Source organism: Rhinatrema bivittatum, chromosome 17 (assembly GCF_901001135.1).
Source record: "Rhinatrema bivittatum chromosome 17, aRhiBiv1.1, whole genome shotgun sequence".
Taxonomy (NCBI): Eukaryota; Metazoa; Chordata; class Amphibia; order Gymnophiona; family Rhinatrematidae; genus Rhinatrema; species Rhinatrema bivittatum.
The window spans coordinates 34,535,597-34,556,739 of record NC_042631.1 but is presented as its reverse complement, the minus strand read 5'-3'; the positions used below and the strand labels follow the sequence as shown (position 1 = coordinate 34,556,739).

Sequence of the window (21,143 nt, the reverse complement as noted above, 5' to 3'; positions counted from 1 at the left end):
CAGAGAGGAATTGTAAAAGGGAGGGGGGGGGGGGAAATGAAGGCTCATGGCATGCTAGCCCATTAAGAGGCTGGTTCTGAGCTGGAAGCCCAAAAGAGCAGGCGGAAACTACCGGACCAAAAAAATAGAAATGCTGCATAACCTGATAACTGAAACAGGAAGCACATCGCTGCATCAATTTACACTAATTTTAAATAAAACCATTACATTATCAGTCTTATTAACAGCAGGAATCCTACTGCATCTTCCCTAGACACGTGTCCACAGTTCTCCCTTCCCTTGGCAACTGTGCATTCGTTTGACAACAATGGGAAACTAAATTGAACTAAACAATTACTCACTCCAACTTCCACATGGTCAGATCCTCGGTCATCCTGCTTGTGAAGGAGCTCAAAGTAGTACCTGCGGGAGGTCATTAGCCTGAGCAGAAGAAAAAAGCGATGCCAATGTGCATGAAAGAACCACACAGAATTACAAATCTCTCTCTAACTAGCAACACATGTATCTTAATTCTCATTGTTAATTCTGCTTCATTTCAATTATTTATATTTTGCTTTCTCAATGTTATGAAAATATTTTGCATCATAAGAGGTTCTAGCCAGGAGTTCTTTTTTATGTCTGCAGTTCTGTTCTAATGCTTTCAAATGTACATTCTAGATGAATCACAGTAAAACATTTCAAAAGTCAAAGGATGCATAAGGGAATTCTGAAAACTTAACAGATACAAAGTAGATATTATGCTAATTAAAGTATGTTTAGCATGCAATATTCTTATTGTGAGACTACAGATGGATCCAAAGATCCACAAAATCATGATTTCCAGTCAAAGGGATATGGTTTGTGATGTTCTCTGTTCATTACAATCGTGCATTCTGATCACAATTTGTAATCACAATTTTCAAACTAGTATTTTAGAGCAAAAAGATACAAAAGCCTGCTTTCTAAGAAGGGCTCTTTAGCTCCTCTTGTGATAAAACACTGATTTTAAAATTGTGATTTTGAGGATTATGACCGGCTGGAAATAGTATAAATCATGCCCAGCTTCAAGCTCGGATCGTGACTGGTCCAGCTTGATCAGCGGCACCAAAATCATTTTGAAAAATAATCTGCTGAAAGGAACGGCAAAGGATTCTCCTAACCAATAATGAAAGAAAAGGAAAAAAAAGTAACTGCCCGAGAGAAAAACTTTACAATGCTTAAGAAATGGGACACCACAGCAGTGGTAATAATGCAGCCCACTGAGGTCCTGATTTACTACAGCTATTTCCCCCATTCTGTGTCTGTGAAGGGAAAAAGCACAGTAAATCAGACCCTTAGCTTGGTTGGTGTTTAATAATTAAACAAGTACCACTCACGCAAATACTGAAAATAGTGCACCAGTGTCAGTCAAGGCTTGAGCACTTATTTGAGTGCTTCTAAAGCTCCAGGTATACAGCATAACTAGTAGGAACCGGAGATGCTTTTTTTTGCTGAATCTCAACCAGTGTGCCACAGCAAAGCCTTTGACGTGCCATGTTAGCAGCAGCTCCAGTGTGACCTTCCCCCATTTCTTCCAGCTAGCAGAGGGGTTTAAGGGTACTTCATGTTGCGTCAGTCTCTTTCTCCACTGGCTTCAAAATGAAGTTTGAACATGCACCTTTAGTCTCATGGGACCCACCGGTAACATGCATTCAAACTTCAAAGTGAAGCCAGAGGATGAGAAGGCAGGCAAGGGTAGGAAGCATGTTTTCTTCCTGCCAACCCGAAAGGGCATGGAAAGGATCATCTCATTAGAGGGTGTGAGGGGGTGGGGGAGAGTTAAAAAGGAACATGCAGGGGTGGATAAGACAGCATCATATGGCAGGAGAGGTGGGAGAATTGAGATAGAAAAAACAGACTTGCATAGGAGACAGGATGGAAGAAAAAGTCATGCAGAGGGAGGCGGGAGAGAATCGCACAGAGGGGATGGAATAAAAGAGGGACGAGGTGCGAGGATGAAGAGGGAACATGAGAGGGCAGAGAGAATCTCACATGGGGCTAAGATGATCACACACGGGTATGAGAGCGAGGATCACTTCAGAAGGCACCAGCATCACCTTAACGGGGTGGAGAGAGAGAGAATGGGAGTTGAGAGGATCGTGTAGCGTAGAGGGTAAGAGGCAGAATTGGGGGAAGTAGGAAAGAGATAAGATTGCGAGAGGGGGAAGGGGGAGGGTGGAAGCAGAGAGAAGATTGTGTAAAATTTGGTTCAGTATGCCGTGAAGAGACGCAAGCTTGAAAGTGTGCCATGAAATAAAATAAACTGAGATGCACTGCTCTAGATCATTGGCTGTCAAACCACTTAAAGATCTATTGAGAATGAAGACAGATCTGATTAACAGTGGGAGCTTCTAAAAGGAAGGAAAAAGGAGAATGCAATTATAAGTGGACTAATGGTTTATAGGCTGTTATTAGTTTTGTCTGTATTTGCTGGTTGATATTTCTTCTTGAGGCATATCAAAGTGTTGCTCAAAATGAGTGCATGTTATGAACTTTTTGTGCTTATGTAGGGAGTTCATGAGGAGTTGTATGATAATCTCTTTTGGTTTCAAGTTTGTGACTGTAGAATTATATTTTCCCTTTCTTTTTTTTTTTTGTTTAGTTTAAAAAGGAAAGTTTAAGTCTCTAGTGCATCAATAACAATAGTATAAATGCAAACAAAGCAAACTAAAATTCCAGTGTAATATTTATTTATATGTGGATATTTATATTCAGCTGATCTGAAGAGCTTGCTCACAATGGAGAACAAAATAACATCCAAAATACAATAAAACACACATACATGAAACATATAATAACACAGACATATGATAAAACATATAATAAAAGCATAAAACAACATGATGAAACCAACATATCAATCTCATTCCTAAAATCTAATATCTGGGACAAGTTATGTGCATAATATCCCCAGGATAAATTTGATGCTTGCCGCAAACTGAATATTGTCATTACAGCACTTTTTGACACTCTTTATAGTATTTTATTTTGTTACCTCCAGGGTCTGATCATCTGCTGTTTTAGTCAAATTATTCTATTTTTTATCATATTTTGAATAGTTGCTCAAGTAATATCATCACCAAATGGAAACGGCACTGGAAATTAGTTTTAATATTACTCTATAAGGCTATTTTATCGCCAGTCACCATCCTCTAACAGGAAGCTGCAAATCCCCATAGATCCTGCAAAGAATTTGCTGTTTAATATATTAGAATGGTATCTTCTCTCTGCATCATTCTCCTAAAATTTGTAAAACAAAAAAGGTAAAAAAAATATGCTGGTGGAGAGTGGGGTTGCTGGGAAGGGATTTATAACATTTTTAGAAAAGGCAAGTGTGCCCTTGCTGCTGTAGGAGGTATCAGAGGTTTTTACCACTTGATGCTACCAAATACAAATTATTGACCCCACAAGAGGGTCGCCGATTTCATAAGATGGATGCTGACATGTATGTTTCAACAGGAAAACAAGATGAGGAACTTTTGACCAGAATGACATGTGCCCAGGTTACTTGATCTGCCTGTTTAACTTAGTGCTATAGCTTCTTTCTATAAACAATGAGCTAAGACCTGCCCAGGACAGAGAGGCGAAAACAACCCAAACCTGCCCAGAGTCAAAAAACAGCTTATCCAAAGGACAGGCACCAACACCGCAAGACAGCTCATGGGTCAAGAAGTTGCAGGACTGAGATCATATTCTGGTCCAAAGTCACCACACAGCAGGAGCAGTGACCCCCCCGACCCCCCACTGCACCACCACCAATGGGAGAGGGTGGCCAGCAGTCTGAAATGGAGAAACAACCCCATCCGTCCTGCTCCTTGATTACATATAAACTTCTTACATATTCTTGCTTTGCCTGTTAAAAACAGCCAGGGACAGGGTTCAGGGGGCTGGTGAAAAAAGAACCATTAACACCTGGAGACGACGATGCCAGAGCCCTCCCTGCAACAAAGCAGGGCCGTGCAGTAAGAAGCCCTGCTGTTACTTGGCTGTTCATCTTGAACCTGTCTTTTTCTTCTCCAGGGCTCACACCAGCCTTAGCCATCAAATAACTGGGGCCAAGAACACCTGATCCCTTTGACAGAAACTGCCTACTCAGAGACTGCTTCAGGGTAAAACGGAAGGTAATCTTTTAAAGTTATGGGGGTAGTTAACTAATTGTGTTTATTAATATACCCTAAAGCAAGTCAAGGTCTCTGAGATGTTAAACTTTACTAATGATGCAGAACTTTACTCAGTATAAATTGATGCTGAGCAGCAAGGACTGCAGAGAGATGTATTGTTTATTTTATTCTAACTGCTAAACCTGAAAAGTCTGAAATATAAAAGTCTGATTATGTGGGAAAACCACATGGTCTTTTCTGAGCTACTCAGATTACATAGGTATAGGCAGTGACAGAGATAATTGTCTGTAGCACTGTCCATCCTGACATGTGAGGGAAGGAGATGCGCTGCATCAGACAGGTTACAGAACACCCTTATATTGCTTACACTGTGGAAGAACATTTTTAAAAAGTCTACAAGGACATGTTGCTGCTGCTCATTAATTTAGCATAATGCTGACATTGATCCCCTTTATCTTTCCTTCTCTCTTCACCTTTTAATTCTCCCATGCTTCCTGCATTTTTTCTGTTTTCTATAGTCCCCTACTTATCTTCCTGTCTCTTTTACAGCTCTCTTTATTTATCTGTCAAATTATTCTTTAGTGCCTTTTTCTTGGCTATGAAGAGGTAATCACTTTTGACTCTGGTACGCTCCGATAGAGAATATGAGCAGAAATGTGACAGCGGGTGCACTATTCAGACTTCCACACTTGTGTTCAAATGCTGCCAAGGTCACAGTCACGCTCTGCCACATTCACTCACTCCCAGCCTGCCATGTACAGATGATGCACTGTGTGGCGCACACAATATCTGTCTCAAACACACACATGCAGTGCTGAGAAAAAGTGTGTGATCCCTCAAGCATAATAGTGAGAATTATAAGTTCTTTACCATGTTATCCTTGTTTAATTTAAACTAATCTTTTCTTATGCAGTACAAAGTGTATAAATTAAACAATTCCTTGTTTCTTGAGACACAATAATGTACAAAATAGGAACAGTAAGGCTAATTCAGAATCAGTGTGCAAGTGTAAAATAGTAAGTGAATCCCTAGTTTCCTTAGCACAATTAATTGACATTAGAATCAGATGCTTAAATAATTAACAAGGAAACCACCCTGCAGAGTAAATCTGCACAATCGAGTTTGGGTATCTTGTCCTATATAAAGGTCCAAAAGGTTTGGAGTTTTATCTTCACCATTAATAGTTAGTAGGAACTCAAAGTGGATTACATTCAAAGTACCTTCAAAATGGAATATAAATAAAATGCATATGCCATGATCAAAAGAAGTTTCAGAGGACCTATGAAAAGAGTAGTTGATGTTCATCTATCTGGCTAGGTTACAAGACCATTCCTAAACATTGGAGCTCTATTCATCCACTGTCAGACAGACAGTTTACAAATGGCAAAATCTGAAGACCTCGGTGACACTACCCAGGAGCAGCCATCCTGCCAAGATCCCAGGAGCAAACCAGAAAATCATCCAGTCACAAAGAACCCCAGACTAACATCTACAGATCTGCAGGCCTCTTTCACCATGGCTGATGTGAGGGTTCATGGATCAACCAACAGGAAAAAATTGAATAGAAATGATGTTCATAGGAGAATAGAAAGGGAGAAACCACTGCTCTCTAAAAAGAACATCACTGCCCAACTCAGGTTCACTGAAGAGCATCTGGATGACCCACAAGACTTCTGGAATGATGTTCTCTGGACAGTTGAGTCAAAAATTAAACTTTTTGGTCACAATAAAAAACATTTTGTTTGGTGACAACCAAACACCACCTCTTAAAATAAGGACATTATCCCAACTGTCAAGCATGGTGGTAGAGATGTCATGGTATGAGGTTCTGCTACACCAGGAACTAGATGGCTTGCCATCACTGATGGAGTCATGAGTTCTGTTCTAGAGAAGAATGTCAGACCATGAGCTGAAGCTGAAATGAACGTGGGTCATGCAGCAAGATAAAAACTCTAAATTTTCATGTAAATCTGCCACAGAATGGCTGAAGATTAAGATTTCATGTTTTGGATTGGCCAAGTCAAAGTCCCGACCTAAATGTTGAAATTTTGGGCAAGACCTGAAGCGAGTTGTTCATACAAGGAAGACCTCATCTGTCACAGAGTTAAAACAGTTCTCTAAGGGAGAACAGGCCAAAATTCTTCAAGGGCCATGTGAAAGACTGAGCAACAGCTAAAGGAAACATTTACCTGAAGTTACTGCTGTTCAAAGAGGTTCCAGAAATTTCTGAATGAAGGGTTTGCATTCATTTTTGTATAAGGATACCAAAAGATGAATTTTAAAAGCCCAGTGTGCGCCAAAATTGGGAGATGTGTGCATAAGTCAGGCTCGTGCATGCCTGCCGAATTTTAAAAGCCGCACAGATGCATATCTCCCACTGCGTGCACATCTCACTCGATTTAACAATCAAAAAAAAGGGGGCATGATGTGGGCAGGGTGTGAGCATTTCGAGGCATGGCCAAGAGATGTGCATGCAAATACTTACATGCCCCGGCACACACCCAGGGCCACTGCTGCGTAATTTTACCTCTGTTATGGAGAAGGTGTAAAAAAACAAAACAAAACAAAACAAAAACAAAACCACCCTGCTGTTTTGGAGGAGTTTAAAGGATTTGGGGTAACTGCAGAGAGTGCAGGCTATCAAACCAGAGGTGTTTAGAGGACCCTAGCTCTTAAATGGGCGAACTCGTGGATTAATGGGTGAAACTGGTCTTGGTGTGCCTGTTATAAAATACCCTGATCTACGCGAAAGACTAGGACTGACAAGAGAAAGTGGCAAATGCACAGACATGAATGAAAAATATTGATATCAAGGATGTATGAATGTTTGTTTTAGATTCGTGGCTCGAGGGGGCTCCCTGCGAGCCACGTCACTCACCCTAGTCAGCAGCATGCCAAAGTCAGGACGCTGCCTACAGCTGGGCTCCACCATGTGATGCGGAACACCCCCATGACCACTGCCACCCATCCAAGCTTTCTTAGGCACACGCACACCTGACGGTTTCTCTCTTAAAGGGCCAATGGCGGGAACTTAGCAGCGGTGCCCAGTGATGATGTCAGAAGGGACTGCCTATTTAAATCCTGCTTGTACTCCGTCTTTACCTCAGCAATGGGTCTCCTGCCTAAAAGTGCATTTTACCAGTGTTCCCAGTTCCTGCGTGCCTTGTCTTCCAGCCTTGCCTTGTCCAGCTTCATCTTCCTTACTTGTCCAGTGTCTTCAGTGTATCTTTGTCTGCCCTTTGGTTGCCACTTCAGATCTTGACCTCTTGCTTGGAGCTGACCATGTTTGCCTGCCACCTGATCTGACCCCTTGCCCGGAACAGACTATTCTTGCTACCTGCCTGCCCCGACCTTGGCCCGTCTCGGACTCCGTTAGCCTGCTGCCTGCCCTGACCCTGGTGTGTACCTGGACTCTGGTTATCACCGCTGCCCTAGGGAGCTTCCTAAATCCTGCAAGCCGCCAGAATCCAAGGGCTCAACCTGCAGGGGAGGCGGCAGATAATGGTAAGCTTCAGACTGTCGTGCTACAGGGCGCATTCACCAGGCCTCGGGGGGTTTGATCTTGAGGCTGCAGCACCAAGGGCTCACGCAGCCGCTACCCTTCACAATTTGTTAGTGTGTAAAAGGAAGGGGCACTCTACAAAGAGGTGGCAGTTGGCAAATCTAGTGCTGATCATCATCTTTAGGAACATCTTTGGCACTTGAAGGAAAATACTAAAAATATTTGGGAGTCAAATGGGCGTTTTGCTAACTTTCTTTTCTTTGATTTTGCACAGTTGGCCCGGAGACGTCTGCCATGTAGAGGCTATGGATTCAAGTCCAGGGTCAGGTCTGCTGTTCTCCATACCAGCTAGAGCTGGGGATACCACAGAGGAAGTGTTCACAGCTCCTGGGGCCGGAGGGAGTCCAAGTCAATGTTCAGTGGAAACAACTAGGGGTTGGAATTAGGGTCCACGCTTGCAAGTCCTGATCCATGGACCCCCAACTGAGCACTAAGAGAGCTGAGATGGGATATAAAATAGTGAAAAAAATTCTGCAGCTGCAAATGAAGGCTCGTGGTGCTGAAATCCCAACCCTGGTTTCGACCGAGCAGAAAGGTCAAAGCAGAAGGAGGAAACTGCCAATCTTAAAAAAAAAAAAAATGTCCTGAATGTAACAGGAACTTTGTAGTATTACAAAAAGAGGATGAAGGGAAACAGTTTAATGGCTTACAGGTTAGCACTCTGTGCTGCCAAGTAGGAGTCTGGGGTTGATTCTTGGCTCAGGCTCCTGTTTCTCAGGCTGGGCTGTCGTCTTCTTTTTTTTGTTGTTGCATAAAACATGTTTCATCTCAGTCTTTAAGTCTTAACACATGAAGCATCCGGTCTCTAATTTCTGAACATGGAAAACGCCGAAGGCTCCTTTCGCTTTCCAATAGCAGCCCCTCTCTGAGCTGTGCTGGTGTAAACTGATGCGAACAGGCTGCCGTGTGCTCTAAGCACTCTTACCTCAGCACTTACAGGGAGGGCCCATGCTACTTAAATGGACTCCTCCAATGCAGTTCATTCAGCTCCAGGACAACAGATCTTTGTGAATGGGTGACCCACTGAACAAAAAAAAACAAAAACAAAACAAAACGCAAAGCTTATGGATAGAGGGAAGCGTCTTCCTGCAGGCTGACTCAAAACCTCCGCCATCCTTACCGCATAATGCTGAACAAGTGCCTAATTAAAGTCAGCCCTGGCCTCTCATTAGTGCTAGGCCCTGGCTCAGATAAGCAGTTTGTCAATTCGCAGGCAGAGCTCAGAATCAATAGAGAGAGGAAAGGGAAACAGCGGACCCATATATCCCAGCGAAGAAGGGAGGGCTCAGGACAGGGTTTCAGATGCACATTTTCCTCCTGGTCATTATCTGGATCCTTTTTTTTTTTTGCTTGCTTGGTGTCAAGTTTCAGCTTTATCTTCCTGCGGTTACCCCTCTAGCCCAGCTCCTTACACCCAAAAAAATGCTCATGATAAAAATAAATAAATAAAATGTCCTCCCTTCAATCCTTGGTGGTGGGGGGAGGGAGAAGAGAAAACAAATGGAAGGGGCAGAAAAAAAATGCAGCATCCGAGGGAAACGAGGGGAGAGGGAGAACTGTAGACAACTTTAGCTCGTGGGCCCACGAGATAGCAGGCAGGAGTCAAGAGAGAGAGATTTGCAGCCAAGCCAAGAGCCCGCTGTTCTATCAATGCCAGCTGTCGGTCCTCTTCAGGCAACCGAACGTGCCCGCCCACCCCCAGCAGACCACCCCCCCCCCCTCCTCTGTGCTGAGACTGTCGCTGTTCTCATGGTAACCACTGATCCAACAGCTTTTTAAAATTAGTTTTTTTTTTTCCCCCCCTCAAGTGACATGGAATGCTCTCTGCCTGAGAAGCCTCTAAACACGAGAGCTGTGCAGAGACGACTCGTACCCTCCAGGCTCCGGTCAGGCCTGCCGGATTACGCAGGGAGCCCCGGGCACAGAGGCTCAAGACACCTGGAGACCGCGTCTGCAATCGCCTCTTCTTGTGGGCTGGAAAATAAGGGCAGAGGAATAGGGAAGCCTGATGAGGTTAGAAACCCGGAGGAAGAAACCCATTTTGCGAAAGCTTCGGCATATTTTTACTGTACATCTGCTTATCCTAAGAACCATGTTCCTGAAAACACCCCTTGTGCAAAGTGAATAATAACACTAAATTGTTTTCAGGAATTTCGTCTTCTGCCTCCCGTGCTTGTTTTCCTCACACTCTTAAAAATAATTGCTTCAACGGTGTCAGTCCATGCCACAGTAAGAATACTATAATAAAAATGCCAACCTTGGTTCTGCTCGGAACTGAAACAAATGAAACAGGACTTACGCCAGAAAGAAAATAGATGGCGCAAAACCCCAAACAAAACAACCCTCTCATCATACAAGGGACTCTTAAATCACTACAGGACCGCCATTCTACAGAAAAAGAAGGAATACTATGCAAACAAAATACACCATTTTCAATATGATGCTCAGGCCCTTTTCGCTTACGTATCACAAATCACTAAATCAACCTCACCACCTATTCCAGATGAACAAGCTCTCTCAAAAGCTATCGAACTCGCTTCCTACTTCCAACAGAAGATCTTGAATACCCTCGCCCTCCTTCCTACTAATACAACTCCCATCAAGTCAGGTGAGAATTCCAATTCTCTAAATAGACCCAAATTTGACTGTTTCGAATCAATCTCCACCAAAGAGATTGAATCCCTTCTAAAAAAACTGAAACCTGCTAGCCATCCAGCTGACAATATCCCATCGAGATTCCTGCTTCTCATCCCAAACTTGATCTCAGGACCTCTGACCAGCATAATAAACAGCCTCCTATCCCAAGGAAGCTACTCAGACATCCTAAAAACCGCTTCACTCAAGCCCCTCCTCAAGAAACACAATTTGGACCCAAATGTACCAGCAAATTTCAGACCCATCTCTAACCTCCCTTTCGTCGCTAAACTAACGGAGAAACTGGTAAACACACAGCTTTCTGACTACCTGGAAGACCACAAGATCTTATACCCTTCGCAATATGGTTTCCGTAAATCATGCAACACTGAAACCCTCCTCATCTCACTAACAGACCATATTATTATGGGGTTAGATAAAGGACACTCCTTCTTACTAGTCTTGTTAGATATTTCGGCGGCTTTCGACACCGTCAATCACACCATCCTGTTGGATCACCTAGCAGATATCGGCATCTCTGGATCTGCGTACAATTGGTTCAAGTCCTTCCTCAGCAATAGGACTTACAAAGTCAAAATCAATAATAAAGAGTCACCCCTAACAAAATCTAATCTTGGCGTACCACAAGGATCTTCTTTATCCCCAACCCTCTTCAACATATACCTCCTCCCCCTCTGCCAAATGTTAACAGATCTCAACCTAATTCATTATCTGTACGCAGACGACATACAGATTCTAATCCCCATAACAGAATCAATCTCAAAAGCGCTCACCCATTGGAATAACTGCCTACTTTCCATCACCAATCTACTCAACAGTTTAAACTTGGTCCTTAACGCTTCTAAGACAGAGCTTCTCCTCATCTCCTCAAATGACAACAATATCCACCAACCTACACCACTCGACTCTCACATCACATGTAAGCAGGTTAGAGATCTTGGGGTGATTCTAGATAACAGACTAAACCTAAGGAAAATGGTCAATACTACAATGAAAGACTGCTTTTACAGATTACAGGTTCTAAAACGACTTAAACCTCTCTTATTCTTCCACGACTTCAGGACAGTCCTCCAAGCGCTACTGTTCGCCAAAATAGACTACTGCAGCGCACTTCTACTAGGACTTCCCAAGTCCTCTACTAAACCTCTGCAGATGATTCAAAATGCGGCAGCAAGATTGTTAACCAGTACCAGCCGCTACGATCACATATCACCAATTCTCAGGAAACTACACTGGTTACCAGTAAATTACAGAATTCTATACAAATCGATTACCTTAATCCATAAAACCATCCATCATCAACTTCAACTTGACCTGGAAATACCTTTCAAACTCTACTCTTCTATCAGACCAACTAGAGACATTTACAAAGGCACTCTTAATGTTCCCCCTACTAAAGCCACACGCCTCGCTATAACCAAAGACAGAGCCTTTTCGATAGCAGGCCCATCGATCTGGAACAGTATCCTATCAAACCTCAGACTGGAGCCATGCCTTTTATCTTTCAGAAAAAGTCTTAAAACCTGGCTCTTTCAACAAGCCTTCCCTGAACCACCAGACAATCACTAGTTGGCCTTCATTCCTACCCGGTCTGGCACTCCGTTTCTCAAAGAAAAAATAAATGGACTCTGAGACATTCAGGTTAAAGCACCGTCCTTAAGTTTTTAACTTGTACACTCTATGGTAAAATTTTTTACCAGCCTATCTTCTTTCCAGCTTGTTACAAGCTTCCAAGTTCTCTCCCCCTGTTGATTGTAACTTTGACTTATTCCTACTTATTGTTATCTTTCGTTTACGTGAATCTGTTACTCTAGTTTTTCCCTTTGTTAAATTGTAAACCGATCTGATATGGTAAATTTACTATGAAGGTCGGTATAAAAAACTGTTAAATAAATAAATAATAAATACTAAAAATAAGTGAATTCTGCAAAAAAAGATTTCAGTAAGAGCACACCTGTATCAAAGAATGTGTGCAAAGTCCTTCCTGGGACATTCATGGCATCAGCCTGACTGCTTTCTGTTTATCCGTCACTCACCAGTCCTCACACATTATCTTCAGATGTAGAAAAGGTTCATGGGGAAGAGAGGCAGTCCCTTTAGCCATGCAGTACCACTGGCCGTATTTAGCAACAGAGGTTTATATTCTGACAAGCATCACTTGGCATTTAAACTAAATGCAGAAGACAACAGTTTTAATCATCCTGCTTTTGTCATCCTCTATTTATTTAAAAAGCTCTTAATATAGTGCTTCCCCGATCATAAGAACACTGAAAGCACTAAACAAAGAAGGCCTTCATACTTCATACTGGGGATGCAACTACATTATTGTTCTCTGCTTTTAGAGCAGGGGGAAGAGAGGGAAAGGGAACTTTAGATTCAGACAGCAACCAACAAGGGCATTGGATTTTACAGTTTGGGAAACTTAAGTACGGGGGTGACTTGAATGGGGCAGCAGATGCTACCATAAGCTTGCTGAGCAGTTTGGATGGACCGTTTGGTCCTTTTCTGCTGTCATTTTCTATGTTTCTATGTAAGGCCAACAAAGCACCTATGCATACAAAAAATGACACAAGGATCCATGACTGCATTTACTTCTGATTGCTTTGAATCTCTAGACACACCCAATGAAGACTCCCAAACTGTAACAACAAAGCCTAGACATTTTTTTGTTTTTGGCTTCTTTGGGATTCCAGCTCAGCCAGAGCCAGGTTTGGGATCTGATGCTACGGGCCTTCATTCATGACTAGCCTGGGAATTTTTCCCTCTATTTTATAATCTCCTCTCAATTTCCTGTAGTTGTCACTGGATGTTGCCAATGCATGATGAAAGCTCTAGATCTCACTGACCTAGGAAGCAGAAAACCTCAACTAGGAATCAAACCTAGGCCCCCTCCCCCCCCTGCATTTAGTGCTTCCACTCAGCCACTGGGCTGGCCCATGCATGTATTTTATAAATTGATATTTTGGGAGAAGAGTGGTGAGATGAATTATAGGAATAAAGGGATAATTTTCACTGCCATATTAGATGAAGGCTTATTTGGCAGTGGCTGAAAACGTTCCTAACTCCACGTAAGCAAAATTCATTTAGCCTGCCTTTTGCGTTGTAATTTGGTGGCTAAACTTAACTGGCTAGAGCTTAAAATCGGCTCCAAGCGGCTAATGGCTAGTGGCTAGACTCTTTTAAAACTGACCACTAAGAGGTCCATGTAGACAGGCCAATGCAATAATCTGTGCGTCAAGAACCTATGCACTGAATTTCAGAACACGGTTTTAAATGCACAGGTTAAACTTTTTTTTTTTTTAACTGCCAATGTAATAAGCTAATGCTATGCTAATGCACTGGAAGTTAAAATGTGCAGGGGGGCTGAATAGGAGAGAGCGTATAGGAGCATAACTTTCTAGCCGGCTATCTGGCCACCTTAAGACTTAAAATAAACAAACAAATAAATAAATAAAGGCACTGTGGAGCTTTTGCCGCTTGTCCCCCACAGATGGGGGGGTGTGGCCCTGTGGCGGAACCAGCGTAAGAAACGTTACTCCTGGTCAGAGTTCTAGCCAGCGCCCCTCTTTGCGTTGGAAGGGAATGCTTAATGCCCTCATTTGCATGAAACTTCCACGTGAAAGTGCTGAGCTGACCACGCATTTCTGGAAGGCTCCTTTTGCGAGCACGAAACTCCTTGGCTGTTTCCTGAGCTACTTCTGTCCAGATAGCGCTGAATATCAGCACTGCATGGACCAAATGAAACTATGCCCTGCAATCAGCCCAGGGAGGGGATATTCAAATTTTGCATTTTGTCTAGCTATCTCCAAAGGTTAGGCAGACAACCCCTTGGAAGGTTGGGCCTCTATGAATTTTACACAGATCATTTGATATAAATCTGATTTTACTGAAACCTGTATTTGAATAATAAATGTATCTGTAACACAAATGGGCTGCATTTTTAGGGTCTTCTAAGCTTCTTTGCTGTTAGCTGGAATGATCCTAATCTGGGAGCTGTTAAATTCATTTTCCTACCCCTCTTGACAAACTGTTCGCTGCAGATCGATTAGTGAAGAGGTAACAGACACAAAGTTATTCCTGGCTGCTTATTTTCACCCTTCAGTTACCTCCATACTGCTTCCCTTCCCCTAGCAGGACTGGCTCCTGTTGAAAGACAGCACAAAGTCACCCCCCTAGGTCTGATATACTTTATGACACTTCTCAAAGCCCCAGGCATACTTTTTGATTCGCTGCAAAAACGTTCTTGGGATTTTTTTCCCCCCCTTGCTTTGTTTCTCTCAATGGAAACACAAAACTTGTACTGACAATCCCCAAAGGAGAAAGGAGACACTGCTTAACACATTTATGTACGTTCCAACACAGAGGGGAAGGGAACGTTCACCGCTGCCAATGCTTGTCTACGAGGTTTTCAGATAAAGATTTTTATTTTTGTTGTGTTCGTATCTATTTACTGAATTCCAGGAATTTTTTATACAGCTTCCATTTAGTGAACATCCTCCGCTTTGACTGACAGTGTGATTGTCCTAGAAACTGACAAAGTGGGTCAGACCAAAGGTCCAGCTAGCCAAGCACCTCGTCTAAGAATGTGGCAAGTGCTCAGAGGACGCAGGAGTTGTCCATCCCCTCTCAGACCCTTTCCAGTTTCTAGAAATCATGGTTTAAATAAGCCTGTATGTGATCTATCTTTCACAAATTTGGCCCTAGTTACACTGTTTGCTTCCAAACTATCAGCAGTGAGTTCCACAAGTTAACTGTGTGCTGCGTGAAGAAATAAGTTGCAAACTATAATATGAAGTACAGACTCTCTTTGAGATGCCTCAAACCTTTTATTATGAAAGTTACTGATTTTGAAGAGAAGGTAAATGCCATCTACCCAAGACAATCAGACTATTGGAAACATTTTAGCATAGAAACAACCCTGTTGGCTCTAAAAAGCAAACCATCAAAATGCGTTATGGCATTAACGAGATAACGCGTTAATGCGTGCGTTAACGCCATAACGCATGCGAAAAACAATGTAGCGCAAATCTTTTTGGGGGGGGGATCAGGAAGGAGTGTTGGGTGGGAATTTGTTAAATTAGGGGCAATATCTCACCGTGCGATAGCATAACACATGCTATCGCACTTTTAATGCTGGAAATAACTACAACTTTTTCCCTAGTGTTAAGCTGTGCCTGAAATGCCCATAATGCAATTTGTGATAAATTTTTGGATCTCTATAGAAGAGTCACCTAATAAGTTGAGGTGAGGTGTTAGTGATGGTTTAGGGGCCAGTTTCACATTAGAGTCAGATAAAAGAACAGCACAGTACACCTTGGTGAAGACTTAACATCATTTGGAGTGAGGAAAGTCTCACAAAGATGAAATGTTGTTCTATGTTATCTCACCCTAGCTTGATGGTACCCTCTCTCTCATGTATATTAATTGCATGCATCGATCTGCTTTATCTGCAAAAGTTCCTCTGAAAATTACCCTCATGGGAGGTACATTTTCAGATTTTACACACATAAATGGACTTTTGAAAATTGCAACTTTTATGCACGCAACTCCCTTGAAATTTCAATAAATTTCTCTCTCTCTCTCTCCCTCCCCCCCCCCCCCCCTTTAGTGCAGGATTTGAAAAATAGGGAATAGAGCACAGCGTGGTAAACTTCCCATGCCGTGCAATAATACCAATGCGAAGTGGTAAATTACCGCACCACACAATAACTCAAATTTCCATAGACACGCCCTTTTCCTTATCACATGCATTATCAATGCGCTAATAACACTTTTTGATGAATGATGGGAGAAAATTAGGTTGAATATTGATAAGGATACAGATGTTCTTGTACCTATTGACATGAACTATGTATTTGATACGTTGGATTAAGAATTACTGTTACTGTGTCTGAACGATTTGGGAATCTCTGGATTAGTGCTGAGATGGTTGAAGTCTCTTTTGGAAGAACGCTCCTTCCAAATAGGGTGGCAGAATGACATTTTATCTTCTAGGATTATGTCTGTGGAGTTCCACAGGAGTTGATTCTTTCTCCTTGCTTTCTAATTTGTTTTTGTCTCCTCTTCCAAGTATGATTCAAGAATTGGGCTTTAGCTGCTATCGCTATGCCAACGATATTCAGGTGTTAGCAGCATTTACCTCTAACTCAGCAGCTGATATGTTGAGATTTCATTTTTGTTTAACTAAAATTGCAAACTGGCTGTTCGAGCATAGACTCAGGCCAAATCCAAAGCAATTTTTTTTTGGGGGAGATGCAAATCTGGGGTTAAATTACCTCCTGAAATGAATAATGTAGATATTCTGCTGGTGGAAGTTTGAGTATTTGGTATTATTTATTTACATTTCATTTCCATTTTTAAGTAAATGTCTTTCCATATCCAAACAAGTTTTCTCATTGATAAAATCTGTTTCATATGGTCTCCGATCTATTCGCAAATTGGCTCCTTTTTTTTATCTAAAGCAGATTTTAAAATGCTGGCTTGTGCACTGGTTTTGTCACATTGACTACTGTAACTCATTGTACACAATTGGGTCCGATATTCAAATTGCATTTAGGGTTATTTAGCTGGATAACTAAGTAGCAGCCGATGAATATGCGCCTACGTTTAGCGGCTGCTGCTTAGCTGTATGAGTTCCTTATTTGGCTAAAAGTTACACACAAAAATTTAAGTTTATTTGGCTAAAAGTTACACACAAAAAAAAAAAAAGTTACACACAAAAATTTAAGCAATTTAATTTAATTTATTGAATTATTCACCCAGTTCTTCATTTCCTTGTTATATGTAAGACACATGTGTTATGTCATCCCAAAGTTATATGTAAACCAGAGTGATTGGTAACTTTGTTACCAGAACCTCGGTATATAAAAAATGTTAAATAAAATAAATAAATAAATAAAAAGTAGGCGTGTACTGGGGCGGAGCAAGATAGCTGAATAACTACTGATTATGCACTATGTTACTAAGATCTTCACAAAAGGAGTTGTTAAGGGTACCATCACCCCTGCAAGACCTTTCTTGAGGACACAAGGCTCTCTACACTTCAATATCAAGCCCCAGTTTCTTTGGAATTCTCTCATTAGACTTACACATTGAGAGGAATTTTTTTTAAAGTTCAGGAAACATTAAATCATGCCAGTTCGGTCAGGTTTTTGATTAATTACTGGCACAGTTTATATTTTTTGTTATTAGGTTGTATTTTTATTATGAGCTTTGTTTTATTACTTTGATTGATTTTATTTGATTATGTTTCATGTTTCATTGCAATTGATGTATGATTTCTTTTGTAAACTGGCTTGTCAACAAGTTGAAAATTGGTATTACCATTCTCAACTGAGGGTCTATGAAATTGCAAAAAGGAAGCAAATTGGGCAGAGTAGATGTACCTTTTTGTCCTTAATGGCTGTTTTCTTCTATCTTTCCATAACATTTACTTATTTGGGAGGATATTAATATTATATGTAGGGAGTAATTTTGTAATATCATGCATAAGTTAGCCAGCAAATATGTGCACAAGTTACACCAAGTTTTAAAGCTGATTTATGCGCATAAATCCATTTTGAAAATTATCTCGGCAAAATTATTCACACAGAATTACACCTGCTATTTGGTGCATATAGTTTTACTGAAAGCATTTACATGTAAACTTTTTCAAATCAAAAAATATATGTGCATAGTCCAAATACTGTCCAAATTTCACTCCCTGAAATACCTCTCCCCTGTGTGCGTAAATATACAAGCATACAATAAGTATGCACATAATTTTACATGAATATCAATTGCATACATCGGTCTGCTTTATCTGCAGAAGTCCCTCTGAAAATTATCCTCATGGGAGGTAAAGTTTCAAATTTTACGCACATAAATGGACTTTTGAAAATTGCAACTTTTACACACAATTCCCTTGAAATTTAAATAAATTTCAAAAGGTTTTACTCATGTAAATGTTTTTTTTGAAAATTTATACAACATGGGGCAAATCTTTAAAGGTACGCGCGGGCGCAGATTTGTTCGCCCAAACTGGCGCGACCAAATCTGCGCCCAATTTTATAACATGCGCGTGCTACCGCGTGCATGTTATAAAATCCAGGGTCGGCGCGTGCAGGGGGGTGCACAATTGAGCAGCCTGCCTGTGTTTCCCTCCGAGGCCGCTCCGAAATCAGAGCGGCCTCGGAGGGAACTTTCCTTCCACCTCCCCCCACCTTCCCCTCCCTTCCCCTATCTAACCCACCCCCGAGCCCTACCTAAATCCCCCTCCTAACCTCTATCTGAGAAGTTACGCCTGCCTCCTCGCAGGCGTAACCTGCGCACGCCGGCTCTCCATCCCCCGGCCCGGTGGCTGTTCCGGAGGCCTCGATCCTGCTCCTGGGCCCCTCCCTCGGCCCCGCCACCGAACCGCTCATTTTTTCAAGCCCTGGGACTTACGCACGTCCCGGGGCTTGCATGCGCCGCCGAGCCTATGCAAGATAGGCTCGGGGAGGCAGGGGTAGGTTTTCGGGGATTACGCGCGCAAACCTTTGAAAATCTACCCCACAATGTTACTTTTACACACGTAAATTCTTTTGACAATTACCTTCATGGACTATTTGGATTTTCAGAAGGCATCAAAGTCCTTAATGAGAGCCTCCTCAGGAAATTAAAAAGTCATTGGATATGAGGCAATGTTTTATTCTGGATTGGTAACTGCTTTAAAGATAGGAAAAAGAGAGTAGGACTAAATGGTCAGTTTTCCCAATGCAGGGAGGAAAACTCAGGGATCTGTGCTGGGACCTCTGCAGATCTCAGGGGGGGAAGAACCTTGAAGAGGGGGCTGCTTTTGGAGTAAAACAAAAAGTGTTGCCTTGAACTCTGATAAGAACACTAATGCTCTTCTAGTGGTTAAAAAAAAAAAAGGCAGCCTACATATGGACTTCTCACAGCTGCTAACGTGTGGCAGGATCCCATGGGAAACATTCAGAAGTCAGGTTTTGCCTACTACAAAACTATAAATAAGGTGCTAGAGGCCTGAAATGTTCTGGGGTTTTTTTGTTTTATTTTGACAAGGCAGGTCCTTCAAGACTGAAAAAAGACATTTCTAAGCAGCTCATTTTTTCTTGACAAAATAAAGGAAAATGTGTTTTTTTTTTGCAAGTTATATATTCGACCAAGTCCCCAGCTACTCACAGAAAAGTCTTGACTGAACTCTCTCACAAGGAGAGACTGACAGTCCTCAGGAGCCTCTCAGACCAGAGGCAACAAGGTAGCAGCAACAGCGGGGCTTATTGGAAAAGTCTGTATTTATCCACACTGCAAGGCTATTTTGCCCAAACTTTATGTGAAGCTAAACAGTTTAATTAGAAACAAAGTGGAATAATGAAGAATAATCAACATCCTAAAGAAAGCCATCAGGAGAAGAATTGAGATGAAAAATTAATGCCTGGAAAAGCTCCAAAACATAGGGGGGTAGATTTTATAAATCTATGCCCGCCCGTACTGTTGTTCGCGCACCAGGCGCAGCCGCGCGTATCTTATAAAATCCGGGGTCGGTGCTCGCAAGGTGCACATTTGTGCACCTTGCGAGCGCCGAGCCCTGCGCCCGCTGCCCGTTCCCTCCGAAGCCACTCCGAAATCGGAGCGGCCTCGGAGGGAACTTTCCTTCCACCCCCCCGCACCTGCCCCTGCCCCTCCCTTACCCACCACCCGGGCCCTATCTAAACCCCCCCCCCCACCTGTGTTTTAAAAGTTACGCCTGCCAGAGGCAGGCATAACTCGCACACACCAGCAGGCTGCTGGCGCGCGATTCCCCGGCCCAGGACCCATTTCGGAGGCCTCGGGCATGGCCCCGACACGCCCCCCCCTAGCGAAGCCCCGGGACTTACGCACGTCCCAGGGCTTGCGCTCGCTGCCGAGCCTATGCAAAATAGGCTCGGCGCACGCAGGGGGGGGGGTTTTAAAGGGTTACGCCCATAACTTATGCGCGTAACCCTTTTAAAATCTACCCCAGGGGGTAGCTGTTACCGCTTCCCATGCCGGCGGGGCTGTCCTCCGGGGTCGGCGGGGTTCTGCTTCTGTCCCCGTTGTTCCCGTGGCGCCGGCGGCGCAACTTCCTCCTGCACGGCCCCGACGTTCCCCGAGGACTTCCGTGCTCAGGACCGCCGCCGCGGGCAAATCTCGCGCTAAAGCGCGCCGTGGACACGCCCCCTGACGTCAGACGCCGACCAGCCGCGGTTTGCGCGGGAAAGGATTGACATTTAAACGGAGCTTCCTGCTGAGCTCCTCGCTTCGGCCACAGTGCGCTTGGTGAGTGTTTTGTTTGCTTCCCTGCCTGTCGCTCAGCTCTAGACCCGGACTGAACTTTGATTATTCTGCCTGCTGCCTGCCCAGACCTCGGCCTGCCTCTCTGGATTTCTGTTTGCTGCCTGCTTGAACCCGGACTGACCCAGTGGATTATTTCTGTTTGCTGCCTGCCCTGATCTGGACTCCTTCCCTGGATTATCCTGTTTGCTGCCTGCCTTGACCCGGACCACGGCATTGGATTCTTTTGCCGCCGGTCCCGACCTGGACTGTCGTTTTGGATTCTACTGATCACTGTCTCAGGGGTGTCTCTTCTACATCCAGGAGAGGAGGACTTTCCGTTCCGGTGCTTCCCAGACTCAAGGTAAGCGGTGTCGACCCAGGTTCCACTTAACGAACGTTACAGTTGGCCGAAGCCATGGAACCAGTCGACTTGGCCGCACTCCAGGCAATTCCCGGGATGGCCAATCGAATTCAACAGCAGCAAGGGGTTCTGGACCAAGTCACAGGGGTCT

At 43.1% G+C, this 21,143-nt stretch overlaps 1 protein-coding gene across 1 annotated transcript in view; it reads right to left on the bottom strand.

Moving 5' to 3' along the window:
* B4GALNT4 (beta-1,4-N-acetyl-galactosaminyltransferase 4) overlaps positions 1-21,143 on the bottom strand; it is a 334,646-nt gene that overhangs the window by 63,857 nt on the left and 249,646 nt on the right. Inside the window, exon 8 of the mRNA XM_029583102.1 lies at positions 342-420. Within this exon, the coding sequence (XP_029438962.1) occupies positions 342-420 (79 nt within the window). The remainder of the gene's footprint in view (positions 1-341; positions 421-21,143) is intronic.